The 18734-nt window shown below is 38.0% G+C and overlaps 1 protein-coding gene and 1 long non-coding RNA gene across 4 annotated transcripts; one reads left to right on the forward strand and one right to left on the reverse strand.

Annotated features, from left to right (window-relative positions):
* Window positions 1-569: 569 nt before the first annotated feature.
* LOC309486679 (uncharacterized protein) lies at window positions 570-3755 on the reverse strand. 3 transcript variants are annotated; one of them, XM_082154059.1, is made up of 7 exons: window positions 3194-3496; window positions 2998-3105; window positions 2751-2884; window positions 2472-2645; window positions 2128-2363; window positions 1677-1898; window positions 570-830 (listed from the first exon to the last, which is right to left on the reverse strand). In XM_082154059.1, the coding sequence occupies exons 1-7, from the start codon at window positions 3470-3472 to the stop codon at window positions 670-672; spliced, it is 1314 nt and encodes a 437-aa protein (XP_082010185.1). In that variant the 5' UTR covers window positions 3473-3496; the 3' UTR covers window positions 570-669. The 3 variants fall into 3 exon arrangements, with proteins under 3 accessions (XP_082010185.1, XP_082010184.1, XP_082010183.1); XM_082154058.1 differs by adding an exon at window positions 3529-3755 and having other exon boundaries at window positions 727-1898; window positions 3194-3395; XM_082154057.1 differs by having other exon boundaries at window positions 727-1898; window positions 3194-3499.
* A 74-nt stretch (window positions 3756-3829) lies between these two features.
* LOC309486680 lies at window positions 3830-5243 on the forward strand. The gene is made up of 2 exons (XR_014201643.1): window positions 3830-3913; window positions 4593-5243. It is a non-coding gene; the product is annotated as an uncharacterized lncRNA (long non-coding RNA).
* The last annotated feature ends 13491 nt before the right edge of the window (window positions 5244-18734 follow it).

Consider the following 18734-nt stretch of genomic DNA (forward strand, 5'->3'; position numbering starts at 1 on the left):
TACAAAATTAATCATTGTTTCGCTACATGACGTTCAAGCATGGTATTTTTTTTAGTAAAAAAATGTTCATGTCCAAATGGTTTTATATATGGCAGAGAAAAAAAAAAAAGCTATAGCAAAAGTGTTACAAGGTAACAACACAGCGTATAAACGCTCGATCACTTCAAAGCCACATGAAACTGTTATTTATCCACTCAGTAGCCCAGTTTCGAAACCGCTCACGTGATGTCATAAGTACAGGCATAACTTGAAATATCATGCAAATAATTAAAAAAGTTGAAAGACTGTCACCTTGATCAGCAGAAGATCGATCTCACACGGTGTAAAACAACAGGTTTGATTGACAGTAAGACGTCACAGGTCACAGAGGGGGATGGGAATTAGTAGAGTAGCGGTGGCCATACAGTAGGCTATAATATCTCTAATTTACACTCGTGGCCACTGATGTTTTGCCCCTCGTAGCAAAGGCAAGGCACGTTATTTATATAGCACATGTCATACTCAATGGCAATTTAAAGTGCTTTACATGAAAAGGAAACATAACAATATAAAAAGTAAAAAATAAAAAAGAGAAAAAACTACTTAAAGCACATGTGCATTTCATTTGAGACCGAAGGACAGTGGGGTCGATTGAACATATCATATCATTTTGTCTATTCATAAAGATTGTCAGACACGTTGCCCCTTCATTTTTAATATTCTGCATCTATAATAAACTTTAGGCCATAACTGAGAACAGAATAAGGAGCGGGACTTCTCATTTAAAAAGGAATCTGCTGCCCTCTGCTGGACAACTTGAGACAACTTCCACTTTAGCAACAGATATCCTCCTGGGACCCAGAAAAAAAAAGTTTTTTGAATTTAGTTTTTTTCCAGGTTATCACACTGTTTAGAGCACAATAAACAAATGGTAAAAAAAAACATTTTTGAAAAATAATATTTTATTCATACGTTATGCTATGTCCTCTGTAGTGGACGTCAGGACTAAGTTGTTTAAAAAATAAAATGACATGAAATTATATGTATAGGCAAAAACAATGGGATTTTTTTTTTCAATCACCAATAAATTTGGGGGTTTCAGGATTTTTTCAACCAAAATTTGTATAAAGATTATTCTCAACTATGTTATGAAAGAAATAATGGAATGAATTGATACACCATTTTACTTTATGCAATATGTGGGTAAAATGTCCATAAATTAATATTCCCATTCAATGCAATGTATCTATAAACTGTATCTAATGTGCACATTAATGTGTTCTTGGAGCAACATTTAATGAAAAAAGAAGTGTAATAATTGGAGTAATAATTGGCAACATTTGAATAATAATATCTAATATTTCATAGAAATATTGATGTATAATTTATTTCCATATTCACTTGTTTCGTCTCACAAAATGCCTGATAAACATGATTTAAGTCCTGGTGTCCTCTACAGTGGACACGTATGAAATCAATGCCCTGTTCTGTAACAGAATTTTTTTTTTTTTTTTTAAACCCCTTAACATTTTCCTGAGATGTTGTTTTATGAAATACAATCTGAAAAGTAGTCCAATTTACTTTTTTTTTACCAAAAAAAAAACCTCTACTGCCTATGCTAATAATTCCTTGCAGTATACGTTGCATGGCCCACGTTTCATTTATAGAACAAACTAATGCCACAGTTTTACCCTTACCACGACCTTGCTTGGCACCGAAGTCCTTAATAGCCAGCCCCGTCCAGGTCTGCTCAGACAGGCACTTCATTATGGCCTCATCCGACTCTATGGCGAGGTTGGAAGGAGATGGTTTCCACAACCGTTGAATCTCCTCTGGCTTCGGGTAGTTGGACTTCCACCCCTCCTGCCTAATCAGCCTCGACAACTTTCCGGTCGAAGGCTTATGGACTTTGAAGTGTTCTGAAAGACAAAATGAAACCACTTTACTCAAAAGAAGTCAAAAGTGATCGGTGTGAGTCGGACATTGCTGCGTTTTGATAGAGATAGTGTGTGGTAGAAAAAGGTCTTTGGGTTTTGGGTTTGCATAAAAAAAATAAAAATAAAAAAAAACACACAACCCCACAGCAACCTGCAGCGTCTGCATGTTAAAATGCGGGACAATGCTGTATTGGTGGATTCGGAGACTTACCCAGAAGATATTCCCGCCTCTGGGCGTACTGCGAGACCCGCCACTTATCATAGAAGGTGCGGTCTTCAGGAAACCCATACTTCACACGCTGTTTTTTCGATGGAGGCTGCCCATCCAGTGAAATGGGAAAACTGGTCACAAATGCAGAGAAGTCTTTGCGGGCAGTTGGCAGACTCGAACTGCCTCCGGCTGTAGCCAATTCAGCAAATGACTGGTGGTCGTCGTCCGAAGAATTGCTTTGTAGGCGAGGAACAAAAAGGTTTGTTACTTGGGCAAAATTATGGCTACTCGGATGTAAAGATTGTTTGTGACATGTTAGGTCCTTGCTGCGTGAAGAGACTTACACGCACAAAGAGTCCAGCAGCACAGCTGCGTCAACAGCGTCCTGTGGTCCGACATCACGAGCGCCACGGTCCAGGTAAAACTGCACCGCCTGCCGTTGGGGCTCCGTTAGCTTCTGCGCAGCAATGCCAACCGCCCTGCGCACATCCTGGCTAGTAAAGTGGGGAAGTTTGTGCCTGCAGAAACAAAATGGAACACAAAGGGTTGCCTGTGAAATGACTGTGACTGACAAAATGTAGTTAACGGTGTGCACTCACACACGCATATGTGCAGGTACATACAGATCGTGTAGGCATTTGAGGTCTCGCGATACGCTGGAGACCGCCTCACCGGAGGACACAAGAAAGAAGGCATTGCATGGTTTCTCGTGACAGATGTTCCCTGGCCTTATCTTGCTGAAGTAGACCTGCAAACACTATGGGAAACAAAAACAAAAAAGGGAAAAAATGTCTGTGCGAACAAAAGATTATTAAATGGTATAAACAATGGTAGCAAGTCATCGGCTGTTTATGTCATACTAAAACTCACAGCTTCCTCCCATTGGGTCAGGGCAAGCAGCGTGTTGGTATCCGTGCCCCTCCCTACGCCGATCACCACCCTGCCACTATGCTCAAACCGATCAAGCCAATCTGAATCCTGGATAACGAAAGAGCGGTCACTAATGCATACGTAAACACTGCATCATATCATGAGCGTAAAGTCTTTAAAGTAGACATGGACTTACTGTCAAGGACTCCACAGCAATCGGGCGCAGCATGTGGGCAAAAACCAGTGTAGCTTCGCAGTAGTACCTATACATGGTACTTTCTCTGTGCCCGAGTTTTCTGCCCATCTCCAGATCTTGACACATCCTGTTTATTTCCGGCTTCGCCACTCTTAAAATAGTTTGACAATCTTTGAGTGCAGCAATCCCAAAGAGGAAGAACCTGTTTGGACAAAACAAAAAACAAGACAGGTGTAAGGGATCTGCTGGAGGCAAGTATAGATGAGAACTCAAATGCATTTAGAAACATATCAAGATCAGACATAGAACAAAAGCACAGCGTGGCATTAACTCACAACAGAAGGATGGGACGGCATGACACTCAGCAAACACGGGTACAGTGAAACAAAAAACTGACAAAGACACGTGGCAAACATGAGGGCTTAAATACACACAAGACTAATGACAAGACAAGGGACACCTGTAAACAATGAACCAATGACAACATGGCACATTAGACAAGGGAACACATGGCAGGATCATACTCAACACCAGACAAACAGCTGACAGACACTGTGTCGAGTTGATGAGGGTGATTGACTGATTGATTGCAGAGTGTTTGCAGGTGAGAGCCAAGAGCATTTCTTGGCATTGTGACTTTATCATCTCAGGATAAAAGTGTGGTCGCACATGTCAGTGAGTTTGTTTGTTTGTTTTATTCAGTTGCATTGTCACCTTATGGTAGGTAACATCCACACTACATTTCTCATGATTGATGTTCTTAATTAGTACTTTTGTCTTGTTTCCAGTACAAATGGCTAAATAATCTCAAGTCGAAATGCATTTACTAGAGGAGTAGATTTGTATAAGATGCTGCACTGCAAAAAACAAACATTTTCTTACTTAGTATTATTGTCTGGTTTCCAGTCCAAACATCTAAAAATTCTTACATGAAGATGCATTAAAATGAAGTGGGTTTTTACTCAACACAAGCTAAACTATCTGTCCATGGATTAAGAAAAAGAACCTTAAATTCAATAAGAAACCATATTTTTCTTACCCCATGGACCGATAGTTTTGCTTGTGTTAAGCAAAAAAACCCTTCATTTTAATTATTTCCACAGAAAACCAGACATAATATAGCATTTTACTACTTTAGTAAATTCATCTTGATTTTAAGAAATTCTTTTGATATTAGGACTGGAAAACAAGACACGGATACTAAGTAAGAAAAGCATTTTTTGCAGTGAATGTCTTTGTTAACAACTCCCTTCAATCTGATTTACTTATCACAGAAAACAGGACCCACTATAATTATGACATCTAGTGAATGCATCCTGATTTAAGAATTGTTAGATATTTGGACTGGAAAACGAGACAAGGATACGGAGGGGGAATAACACTCTTTTTCTTTTTGCAGTGTAGCACACGGTTTACTGCACTTACTTTTGAGTCGGACCAGACGGGACTACGCGGGTTGGAGATGGAGCTTCAGCATCGGTCTCCGAGGGCTGATTGGCAACGAAGAAGCCGCGGCGAAGAAGTTCATTGACCAAGTTGGCCTGGGAGCATCTGTCAGGAATGAGCTTGCAGATGACATTGTAGTCCCAGTTTCTGCCGTAGCGGACCCAACCCTTGCTTGAGGCCTTTGCGCTCTGCACCTCGGCTGCTCTCTCCTCTGGAGTGCTGCTCCTCATGCACACACGAGCCAGGTGAACGGAGATGCACTCCTGAGGCTTGTGGCACCGCAAGCAGTGGACAAGATGACGATCAGGAGTCCTGGGAGACAAACAGACACGTGAAAGAAATTATTTCAACGATTTTAAAGAACAATTCATGATTTGAAGAAATGTAATTAAAAAAAAAAACCACACTAAATGAGCAGCAGCACAACAGGGCCTGCCCTGCACTAATGCCATTTGCATTGTGAGGGCCTTAGTCTGTGCACGCTCACACCCTTTAATGACAATGGTCATCTTAAACCTAAACGTTGTCTTTAAACGCTGAGAAACACACAATGAATTCGCTTGAAAACTTGGTTTTAAAAAAATAAAATAATTTGTTTGTGCAATTGTTGTAGTAATTGTTTGTTCTTCTAAACAACTCGCTTTGTTTGTATTCTTTCCAGAAAACAAGACATTGCATCTTATTCCGTTTTACTCCTCTATTAAATGCATAATTATTTATATATAGTGTATATATATTTTTCAATATTTGGACTGTTTTAAAAAAAAAAGACAAACACTAAGTTGGAAAATCATTTTTGGTAGTGTATTTGCAGTCCAGTTTAAACTAAGAATATAGGTGGAAAATGCCTGGTGATCGGGTGTCTCTTAAATTGAAAACACAATAGGTTTGCTTTGAAACGTTGTTAACATGAGTTTTTTGTTTGTTTGTTTTTTTTTGGTTGAGAGAAATTGGTTTCTCTGTAACCACCATGACCTCTGACCTCAATGAATTGATTGTAGCTTATTCACAAAAAACAAGTCGAAGTTGAAAGCTGGATTCTAACTATACATTTTCTTTACATAAAGGCTTTACTTCAAAACTTTGGAACTACACTACCGTTTAGCAGTTTTAGACCTGTAAGACGTCTTAATGTTTTCAAAAAATGTCCCGTTAGCGCTTACCACGAAGACCACGCCCATAGCACCTATAGCACCTTGAATACTTAATGTTTATATATATGAGACACTTCAGAAATCAATCGCATGCCGAATAGCCGATCAAAAAACATTGATTATTATTACCATAAATGTTGATACTCGGAGACTATGTTGCTGCAAATAAGTCGGAGGAACGCGGGCGCATTCGTCGACCTGGAGCTGACTAGAGGAAACCGATATAACACAAAAAAATAATGTTTAGAAGCATTACCTTTTCTGTACTGTATCAGCCATGGAAAAATCAGTCAGGGAATAATACGTATTCGACAAAGTCTAATAAGTAAAAGTTGTTCGATAAAGTCGTTTGGTTTCCGCTATTCAAAGTGGAATTTAAATCCAATGGGGTGGGGCCTAACTTTTTTCCAACATCACTACATGGAATAAAAGTCTGGAATGAAAGTGTGTTGATCAAACATTTAATAACCTAAGGTCAACGATGTGTAATACAATTTTTTAAAAATATTTTTAAACCAATATGTAAAAAGAAGATATATATATATTTAGTACAACTGTTTGTAAGTATTCTTATTTATTTTCTACACATTATTATTTTATTGCAGGAATGATTGATCATTAGTTACATTGACAAGCAAACAACTCCAAATGCATAATTGCATATCATAACTCACAATTTATAAGGACAAAACAGAACTGCTATTAATAACTATGTTAATACTTATTTGAGAGAAATAAATCTGAATTACTAAAGTTATTGGTTGTAACTACAATATAATAACATTATAGAAATGAAGATTACATGTTTTTTGTAAAATACATTCATAGAACCATGTATATATGAATAAAAGGAACATTTGCAGTGAATAGTATCACATAAGCTGAAGGAAGTCACAATTTTTTTTTTCAAATGCATAATTGCATCCTGTGTTTCTACTTAAATCCTTCAATTATGAATTTATAGAGGTTACTAACTGTTTCATAACTCGCAATTTATAAGGACAAAACAGAACTGCCATTAAAAACTATGTTAATACTTATTTGAGAGAAATAAATCTGAATTACTAAAGTTATTTGGTAATGTGTTTGATCAATGTCACAATGTGACGTTGATTCTAAATAATTTTTTTTAAACACTGGTAATACAATGTCGCTGTCTGATGTACCAAGTTAATGTTGAAATAACATTAATATGTAAACTGCACTTCAATGGTGTGTCAACAAATTGGCATTATAAGGCATTAAGTTGCTTTGATTCTAGGGGGGACTTTATAAAAAAAGGAAAAAAAAAGAAAAGAAAACAAGCTTATTTGTATATGTACCTTCATATTTATTAAATTCACATTGTTATGGTGACATTTTCCAGAGCAGCATTGATAGGTTTGCTGTGCAGATGTTTCTCACTGGCCCACCCTGTTCAGGCAGCACAACCACTGTACATACTGGAAAGACGTCTCCTGCACATAAGGGGACAGCGCTGTCATATTCATGGTGGGGAAGGGGTAAAAAAAATCTGGCAGGCTCTGGCATCACTCCAACAGATATTTGATCTGTTTATATCCATATAAACAACTAATTCATACAGTCCTCGGAACCGAGCTTCGGATAAGCATGAAATCAAAATAGTACTTGCAGCCAGTAGTGTTCGCAGGGTGGGTGTGGTGTTGGGTTTTGTGGGGGACGGACACGTTGAGCACTTGTTTGCACAGGACAGCTCCTAGGTGCTGACAGTGGAAAAAAGTGCAGTGACTTACATTTTACACAGGGTGGCGCCAGTACTCATCAAACCCTGAAGCACACAGAAGAAAAACTTTATGCCAAACCTCACTTACTGAGGTGAAGCACACGATGAGGCTCTGGTAATCAGTCAAAAAAAAAAAAAAAAAAAAACTGAAATAACATTCCCACATTTCCATTGCTTTACAGGTGCTATATTCACGGTGCTATATTCACTCTCACTTGCAACATGATTTAAAAATTAATAATGATGTTAAACTAGTTCTCATGAATTATGACATTAATCAGAATAATAAGATGTCTGAATAGAGATGTCTGAATAATAAGATGAATGAATGTATATTTGAATATTTTATTCATATTTAATGTTTATTAACCATCACAATTAATTAAATAAATAAATATTAACAAGTATAATAAAAATATTATACATGACCTGATAAACTAATTAATGAATTAATAAAAAAATAAAAAAATATTGTACATAGTCACCTTTGTGCTTTCATCGTCTGGCTCATTCTTCTGTGGTTGGCACAATGGCTTGACCTTTTTGACCTTTCGGTGTCTGGGAGGGATTTAGGGACCTAATAACAATAAAAACAATAAAGGGGGGGGGGGGGGGGGGGGTGTGGGGGGGGGGGGGACGAATCTGTTTTGATTCTATAAAAGATGTGCAACAGAGTGACGCTCCATCACAAGTGATCTGGCATCAAATCTGGTACTGCATCAGTCCAAACCTAACCCAAATCAAAACCTAACTCACACACAAGCTGAAAACAAGCCCCACCCACTCAAGCACAATCCAAATCTACCCAAGTCCAAACAACCAAAAGTCTAACTCCATCCATCCATGTGACACAGGCCTAAAAGACATTCACTTTTTCAAACATAAAAATATATTTTTTAACAAAAGTTGTTTAAACTCATGTATCTATATATTCATCTATTCATCTATCTATCTATTTATCTATCTATCCATCCATCCATCCATCCATCCATCCATCACTCCATCACTCCATCCATCCATGTATAACACAGGCCTAAAAACATTCACTTTTTCAAACAAAAACATATTTTTTTTAACAAAAAGTGGTTTAAACTCATGTATCTATATATTCATCTATTCATCTATCTATCCATCCATCCATCCATCCATCCATCACTCCATCACTCCATCCATCAATGTAACACAGGCCTAAAAAACATTCACTTTTTCAAACAAAAACATTTTTTTTAACAAAAACATTTTTTTTAACAAAAAGTTGTTTCAACTCATGTACCTATCTATCCATCCATCCATCCATCCATCCATCCATCCATCCATCCATCCATCCATCCATCCATCCATCCATCACTCCATCCATCAATCTATCTATAGAAATAGACACTTACCTGTCAGCATTGGTGCTGTTTCAGCACTCGTGCTGATATGCACGGCAAATGCAACCATTTTGCATTGACAGGTGAACAGCTGGGGGAAAACTCAAGTTCAGTTTGCGTCAGGGCGTCTGCATGGATGCAGGGTCAAAGGCCAAAGGCCTGGCACGCTACCTCACCTAACCAGCTAAACCTACCCACCACCTGCACAAAAAAACAGAAAACAAAACCAAAAAACACTGACCACTGGCGGGACCTACACAGACCCTACCCAAAATATACCAGGATAGACCACCCCTATATAAAATAACCCTAGATACAACAGCAATTTATAAAATAGACCCCTGTTAAAAAAAAACAAATCTAAAAAATAAAGTGCAGTACCGTGTCTACACACCTGGTGGCGCTAGAGGCGCACCAAACCACCACCAGTCGACTAGCCATACATCAATTACTATATAAACCAAGTTTCGTACAGATAAAACACACCGTTGCAGATATATGGACAGTTAAGATTCGGCCAATCAGATGCCCTTTATGCAAATGAGGGTGGTTACTAATGAGGGTGAAAGTCGTTTTTACCTCCCTACCTATATGCCATTTTAACCCTAACCTAACCATAGCCCCAAACTAACCCTAAACCCAAACTAACCATTAGTCCAAAGACTACTTTCAATATTTAACACAAAACAATAAAAAAATATGAACAAACAGTCGATCAAACTCATCTATCCATCTATCCATCTATCCATCTATCCATCTATCCATCTATCTATCCATCCATCCATCCATCACTCCATCACTCCATCACTCCATCCATCCATGTATAACACAGGCCTAAAAACATTCACTTTTTCAAACAAAAAGTTTTTTTTTTTAACAAAAAGTTGTTTAAACTCATGTATCTATATATTCATCTATTCATCTATCTATCTATTTATCTATCTATCCATCCATCCATCCATCCATCCATCCATCACTCCATCACTCCATCCATCCATGTATAACACAGGCCTAAAAACATTCACTTTTTCAAACAAAAACATATTTTTTTTAACAAAAAGTGGTTTAAACTCATGTATCTATATATTCATCTATTCATCTATCTATCCATCCATCCATCCATCCATCCATCACTCCATCACTCCATCCATCAATGTAACACAGGCCTAAAAAACATTCACTTTTTCAAACAAAAACATTTTTTTTAACAAAAACATTTTTTTTAACAAAAAGTTGTTTCAACTCATGTACCTATCTATCCATCCATCCATCCATCCATCCATCCATCCATCCATCCATCCATCCATCCATCCATCACTCCATCCATCAATCTATCTATAGAAATAGACACTTACCTGTCAGCATTGGTGCTGTTTCAGCACTCGTGCTGATATGCACGGCAAATGCAACCATTTTGCATTGACAGGTGAACAGCTGGGGGAAAACTCAAGTTCAGTTTGCGTCAGGGCGTCTGCATGGATGCAGGGTCAAAGGCCAAAGGCCTGGCACGCTACCTCACCTAACCAGCTAAACCTACCCACCACCTGCACAAAAAAACAGAAAACAAAACCAAAAAACACTGACCACTGGCGGGACCTACACAGACCCTACCCAAAATATACCAGGATAGACCACCCCTATATAAAATAACCCTAGATACAACAGCAATTTATAAAATAGACCCCTGTTAAAAAAAAACAAATCTAAAAAATAAAGTGCAGTACCGTGTCTACACACCTGGTGGCGCTAGAGGCGCACCAAACCACCACCAGTCGACTAGCCATACATCAATTACTATATAAACCAAGTTTCGTACAGATAAAACACACCGTTGCAGATATATGGACAGTTAAGATTCGGCCAATCAGATGCCCTTTATGCAAATGAGGGTGGTTACTAATGAGGGTGAAAGTCGTTTTTACCTCCCTACCTATATGCCATTTTAACCCTAACCTAACCATAGCCCCAAACTAACCCTAAACCCAAACTAACCATTAGTCCAAAGACTACTTTCAATATTTAACACAAAACAATAAAAAAATATGAACAAACAGTCGATCAAACTCATCTATCCATCTATCCATCTATCCATCTATCCATCTATCCATCTATCTATCCATCCATCCATCCATCACTCCATCACTCCATCACTCCATCCATCCATGTATAACACAGGCCTAAAAACATTCACTTTTTCAAACAAAAAGTTTTTTTTTTTAACAAAAAGTTGTTTAAACTCATGTATCTATATATTCATCTATTCATCTATCTATCTATTTATCTATCTATCCATCCATCCATCCATCCATCCATCCATCACTCCATCACTCCATCCATCCATGTATAACACAGGCCTAAAAACATTCACTTTTTCAAACAAAAACATATTTTTTTTAACAAAAAGTGGTTTAAACTCATGTATCTATATATTCATCTATTCATCTATCTATCCATCCATCCATCCATCCATCCATCACTCCATCACTCCATCCATCAATGTAACACAGGCCTAAAAAACATTCACTTTTTCAAACAAAAACATTTTTTTTAACAAAAACATTTTTTTTAACAAAAAGTTGTTTCAACTCATGTACCTATCTATCCATCCATCCATCCATCCATCCATCCATCCATCCATCCATCCATCCATCCATCCATCACTCCATCCATCAATCTATCTATAGAAATAGACACTTACCTGTCAGCATTGGTGCTGTTTCAGCACTCGTGCTGATATGCACGGCAAATGCAACCATTTTGCATTGACAGGTGAACAGCTGGGGGAAAACTCAAGTTCAGTTTGCGTCAGGGCGTCTGCATGGATGCAGGGTCAAAGGCCAAAGGCCTGGCACGCTACCTCACCTAACCAGCTAAACCTACCCACCACCTGCACAAAAAAACAGAAAACAAAACCAAAAAACACTGACCACTGGCGGGACCTACACAGACCCTACCCAAAATATACCAGGATAGACCACCCCTATATAAAATAACCCTAGATACAACAGCAATTTATAAAATAGACCCCTGTTAAAAAAAAACAAATCTAAAAAATAAAGTGCAGTACCGTGTCTACACACCTGGTGGCGCTAGAGGCGCACCAAACCACCACCAGTCGACTAGCCATACATCAATTACTATATAAACCAAGTTTCGTACAGATAAAACACACCGTTGCAGATATATGGACAGTTAAGATTCGGCCAATCAGATGCCCTTTATGCAAATGAGGGTGGTTACTAATGAGGGTGAAAGTCGTTTTTACCTCCCTACCTATATGCCATTTTAACCCTAACCTAACCATAGCCTCAAACTAACCCTAAACCCAAACTAACCATTAGTCCAAAGACTACTTTCAATATTTAACACAAAACAATAAAAAAATATGAACAAACAGTCGATCAAACTCATCTATCCATCTATCCATCTATCCATCTATCCATCTATCTATCCATCCATCCATCCATCACTCCATCACTCCATCACTCCATCCATCCATGTATAACACAGGCCTAAAAACATTCACTTTTTCAAACAAAAACTTTTTTTTTTTTAACAAAAAGTTGTTTAAACTCATGTATCTATATATTCATCTATTCATCTATCTATCTATTTATCTATCTATCCATCCATCCATCCATCCATCCATCACTCCATCCATCCATGTATAACACAGGCCTAAAAACATTCACTTTTTCAAACAAAAACATATTTTTTTTAACAAAAAGTGGTTTAAACTCATGTATCTATATATTCATCTATTCATCTATCTATCCATCCATCCATCCATCCATCCATCCATCACTCCATCACTCCATCCATCAATGTAACACAGGCCTAAAAAACATTCACTTTTTCAAACAAAAACATTTTTTTTAACAAAAACATTTTTTTTAACAAAAAGTTGTTTCAACTCATGTACCTATCTATCCATCCATCCATCCATCCATCCATCCATCCATCCATCCATCCATCCATCCATCCATCCATCACTCCATCCATCAATCTATCTATAGAAATAGACACTTACCTGTCAGCATTGGTGCTGTTTCAGCACTCGTGCTGATATGCACGGCAAATGCAACCATTTTGCATTGACAGGTGAACAGCTGGGGGAAAACTCAAGTTCAGTTTGCGTCAGGGCGTCTGCATGGATGCAGGGTCAAAGGCCAAAGGCCTGGCACGCTACCTCACCTAACCAGCTAAACCTACCCACCACCTGCACAAAAAAACAGAAAACAAAACCAAAAAACACTGACCACTGGCGGGACCTACACAGACCCTACCCAAAATATACCAGGATAGACCACCCCTATATAAAATAACCCTAGATACAACAGCAATTTATAAAATAGACCCCTGTTAAAAAAAAACAAATCTAAAAAATAAAGTGCAGTACCGTGTCTACACACCTGGTGGCGCTAGAGGCGCACCAAACCACCACCAGTCGACTAGCCATACATCAATTACTATATAAACCAAGTTTCGTACAGATAAAACACACCGTTGCAGATATATGGACAGTTAAGATTCGGCCAATCAGATGCCCTTTATGCAAATGAGGGTGGTTACTAATGAGGGTGAAAGTCGTTTTTACCTCCCTACCTATATGCCATTTTAACCCTAACCTAACCATAGCCTCAAACTAACCCTAAACCCAAACTAACCATTAGTCCAAAGACTACTTTCAATATTTAACACAAAACAATAAAAAAATATGAACAAACAGTCGATCAAACTCATCTATCCATCTATCCATCTATCCATCTATCCATCTATCTATCCATCCATCCATCCATCACTCCATCACTCCATCACTCCATCCATCCATGTATAACACAGGCCTAAAAACATTCACTTTTTCAAACAAAAACTTTTTTTTTTTTAACAAAAAGTTGTTTAAACTCATGTATCTATATATTCATCTATTCATCTATCTATCTATTTATCTATCTATCCATCCATCCATCCATCCATCCATCACTCCATCCATCCATGTATAACACAGGCCTAAAAACATTCACTTTTTCAAACAAAAACATATTTTTTTTAACAAAAAGTGGTTTAAACTCATGTATCTATATATTCATCTATTCATCTATCTATCCATCCATCCATCCATCCATCCATCCATCACTCCATCACTCCATCCATCAATGTAACACAGGCCTAAAAAACATTCACTTTTTCAAACAAAAACATTTTTTTTAACAAAAACATTTTTTTTAACAAAAAGTTGTTTAAACTCATGTACCTATCTATCCATCCATCCATCCATCCATCCATCCATCCATCACTCCATCCATCAATCTATCTATAGAAATAGACACTTACCTGTCAGCATTGGTGCTGTTTCAGCACTCGTGCTGATATGCACGGCAAATGCAACCATTTTGCATTGACAGGTGAACAGCTGGGGGAAAACTCAAGTTCAGTTTGCGTCAGGGCGTCTGCATGGATGCAGGGTCAAAGGCCAAAGGCCTGGCACGCTACCTCACCTAACCAGCTAAACCTACCCACCACCTGCACAAAAAAACAGAAAACAAAACCAAAAAACACTGACCACTGGCGGGACCTACACAGACCCTACCCAAAATATACCAGGATAGACCACCCCTATATAAAATAACCCTAGATACAACAGCAATTTATAAAATAGACCCCTGTTAAAAAAAAACAAATCTAAAAAATAAAGTGCAGTACCGTGTCTACACACCTGGTGGCGCTAGAGGCGCACCAAACCACCACCAGTCGACTAGCCATACATCAATTACTATATAAACCAAGTTTCGTACAGATAAAACACACCGTTGCAGATATATGGACAGTTAAGATTCGGCCAATCAGATGCCCTTTATGCAAATGAGGGTGGTTACTAATGAGGGTGAAAGTCGTTTTTACCTCCCTACCTAACCTAACCCTAACCCACCACCAGTCGACTAGCCATACATCAATTACTATATAAACCAAGTTTCGTACAGATAAAACACACCGTTGCAGATATATGGACAGTTAAGATTCGGCCAATCAGATGCCCTTTATGCAAATGAGGGTGGTTACTAATGAGGGTGAAAGTCGTTTTTACCTCCCTACCTATATGCCATTTTAACCCTAACCTAACCATAGCCTCAAACTAACCCTAAACCCAAACTAACCATTAGTCCAAAGACTACTTTCAATATTTAACACAAAACAATAAAAAAATATGAACAAACAGTCGATCAAACTCATCTATCCATCTATCCATCTATCCATCTATCCATCTATCTATCCATCCATCCATCCATCACTCCATCACTCCATCACTCCATCCATCCATGTATAACACAGGCCTAAAAACATTCACTTTTTCAAACAAAAACTTTTTTTTTTTTAACAAAAAGTTGTTTAAACTCATGTATCTATATATTCATCTATTCATCTATCTATCTATTTATCTATCTATCCATCCATCCATCCATCCATCCATCACTCCATCCATCCATGTATAACACAGGCCTAAAAACATTCACTTTTTCAAACAAAAACATATTTTTTTTAACAAAAAGTGGTTTAAACTCATGTATCTATATATTCATCTATTCATCTATCTATCCATCCATCCATCCATCCATCCATCCATCACTCCATCACTCCATCCATCAATGTAACACAGGCCTAAAAAACATTCACTTTTTCAAACAAAAACATTTTTTTTAACAAAAACATTTTTTTTAACAAAAAGTTGTTTCAACTCATGTACCTATCTATCCATCCATCCATCCATCCATCCATCCATCCATCCATCCATCCATCCATCCATCCATCCATCACTCCATCCATCAATCTATCTATAGAAATAGACACTTACCTGTCAGCATTGGTGCTGTTTCAGCACTCGTGCTGATATGCACGGCAAATGCAACCATTTTGCATTGACAGGTGAACAGCTGGGGGAAAACTCAAGTTCAGTTTGCGTCAGGGCGTCTGCATGGATGCAGGGTCAAAGGCCAAAGGCCTGGCACGCTACCTCACCTAACCAGCTAAACCTACCCACCACCTGCACAAAAAAACAGAAAACAAAACCAAAAAACACTGACCACTGGCGGGACCTACACAGACCCTACCCAAAATATACCAGGATAGACCACCCCTATATAAAATAACCCTAGATACAACAGCAATTTATAAAATAGACCCCTGTTAAAAAAAAACAAATCTAAAAAATAAAGTGCAGTACCGTGTCTACACACCTGGTGGCGCTAGAGGCGCACCAAACCACCACCAGTCGACTAGCCATACATCAATTACTATATAAACCAAGTTTCGTACAGATAAAACACACCGTTGCAGATATATGGACAGTTAAGATTCGGCCAATCAGATGCCCTTTATGCAAATGAGGGTGGTTACTAATGAGGGTGAAAGTCGTTTTTACCTCCCTACCTATATGCCATTTTAACCCTAACCTAACCATAGCCCCAAACTAACCCTAAACCCAAACTAACCATTAGTCCAAAGACTACTTTCAATATTTAACACAAAACAATAAAAAAATATGAACAAACAGTCGATCAAACTCATCTATCCATCTATCCATCTATCCATCTATCCATCTATCTATCCATCCATCCATCCATCACTCCATCACTCCATCCATCCATGTATAACACAGGCCTAAAAACATTCACTTTTTCAAACAAAAAGTTTTTTTTTTTTAACAAAAAGTTGTTTAAACTCATGTATCTATATATTCATCTATTCATCTATCTATCTATTTATCTATCTATCCATCCATCCATCCATCCATCCATCACTCCATCACTCCATCCATCCATGTATAACACAGGCCTAAAAACATTCACTTTTTCAAACAAAAACATATTTTTTTTAACAAAAAGTGGTTTAAACTCATGTATCTATATATTCATCTATTCATCTATCTATCCATCCATCCATCCATCCATCCATCACTCCATCACTCCATCCATCAATGTAACACAGGCCTAAAAAACATTCACTTTTTCAAACAAAAACATTTTTTTTAACAAAAACATTTTTTTTGACAAAAAGTTGTTTAAACTCATGTACCTATCTATCCATCCATCCATCCATCCATCCATCCATCCATCCATCCATCACTCCATCCATCAATCTATCTATAGAAATAGACACTTACCTGTCAGCATTGGTGCTGTTTCAGCACTCGTGCTGATATGCACGGCAAATGCAACCATTTTGCATTGACAGGTGAACAGCTGGGGGAAAACTCAAGTTCAGTTTGCGTCAGGGCGTCTGCATGGATGCAGGGTCAAAGGCCAAAGGCCTGGCACGCTACCTCACCTAACCAGCTAAACCTACCCACCACCTGCACAAAAAAACAGAAAACAAAACCAAAAAACACTGACCACTGGCGGGACCTACACAGACCCTACCCAAAATATACCAGGATAGACCACCCCTATATAAAATAACCCTAGATACAACAGCAATTTATAAAATAGACCCCTGTTAAAAAAAAACAAATCTAAAAAATAAAGTGCAGTACCGTGTCTACACACCTGGTGGCGCTAGAGGCGCACCAAACCACCACCAGTCGACTAGCCATACATCAATTACTATATAAACCAAGTTTCGTACAGATAAAACACACCGTTGCAGATATATGGACAGTTAAGATTCGGCCAATCAGATGCCCTTTATGCAAATGAGGGTGGTTACTAATGAGGGTGAAAGTCGTTTTTACCTCCCTACCTATATGCCATTTTAACCCTAACCTAACCATAGCCCCAAACTAACCCTAAACCCAAACTAACCATTAGTCCAAAGACTACTTTCAATATTTAACACAAAACAATAAAAAAATATGAACAAACAGTCGATCAAACTCATCTATCCATCTATCCATCTATCCATCTATCCATCTATCTATCCATCCATCCATCCATCACTCCATCACTCCATCCATCCATGTATAACACAGGCCTAAAAACATTCACTTTTTCAAACAAAAAGTTTTTTTTTTTTAACAAAAAGTTGTTTAAACTCATGTATCTATATATTCATCTATTCATCTATCTATCTATTTATCTATCTATCCATCCATCCATCCATCCATCCATCACTCCATCACTCCATCCATCCATGTATAACACAGGCCTAAAAACATTCACTTTTTCAAACAAAAACATATTTTTTTTAACAAAAAGTGGTTTAAACTCATGTATCTATATATTCATCTATTCATCTATCTATCCATCCATCCATCCATCCATCCATCACTCCATCACTCCATCCATCAATGTAACACAGGCCTAAAAAACATTCACTTTTTCAAACAAAAACATTTTTTTTAACAAAAACATTTTTTTTGACAAAAAGTTGTTTAAACTCATGTACCTATCTATCCATCCATCCATCCATCCATCCATCCATCCATCCATCCATCACTCCATCCATCAATCTATCTATAGAAATAGACACTTACCTGTCAGCATTGGTGCTGTTTCAGCACTCGTGCTGATATGCACGGCAAATGCAACCATTTTGCATTGACAGGTGAACAGCTGGGGGAAAACTCAAGTTCAGTTTGCGTCAGGGCGTCTGCATGGATGCAGGGTCAAAGGCCAAAGGCCTGGCACGCTACCTCACCTAACCAGCTAAACCTACCCACCACCTGCACAAAAAAACAGAAAACAAAACCAAAAAACACTGACCACTGGCGGGACCTACACAGACCCTACCCAAAATATACCAGGATAGACCACCCCTATATAAAATAACCCTAGATACAACAGCAATTTATAAAATAGACCCCTGTTAAAAAAAAACAAATCTAAAAAATA

This window comes from Leuciscus leuciscus (assembly GCF_965113295.1).
Source record: "Leuciscus leuciscus genome assembly, chromosome: 22".
In the NCBI taxonomy this organism is placed as follows: Eukaryota; Metazoa; Chordata; class Actinopteri; order Cypriniformes; family Leuciscidae; genus Leuciscus; species Leuciscus leuciscus.

Excerpts from the sequence above, each read along its gene's own strand:
- LOC309486679 (XM_082154057.1), bottom strand. The coding sequence starts at position 3,472 with ATGCATTTGAGTTCTCATCTATACTTGCCTCCAGCAGATCCCTTACAC. Across the intron at positions 3,106-3,193 it reads TTGCTGTGGAGTCCTTGACA|GATTCAGATTGGCTTGATCG; the intron begins GTAAGTCCATGT and ends TTCGTTATCCAG. Across the intron at positions 2,364-2,471 it reads CTGCTGGACTCTTTGTGCGT|CAATTCTTCGGACGACGACC; the intron begins GTAAGTCTCTTC and ends TCGCCTACAAAG.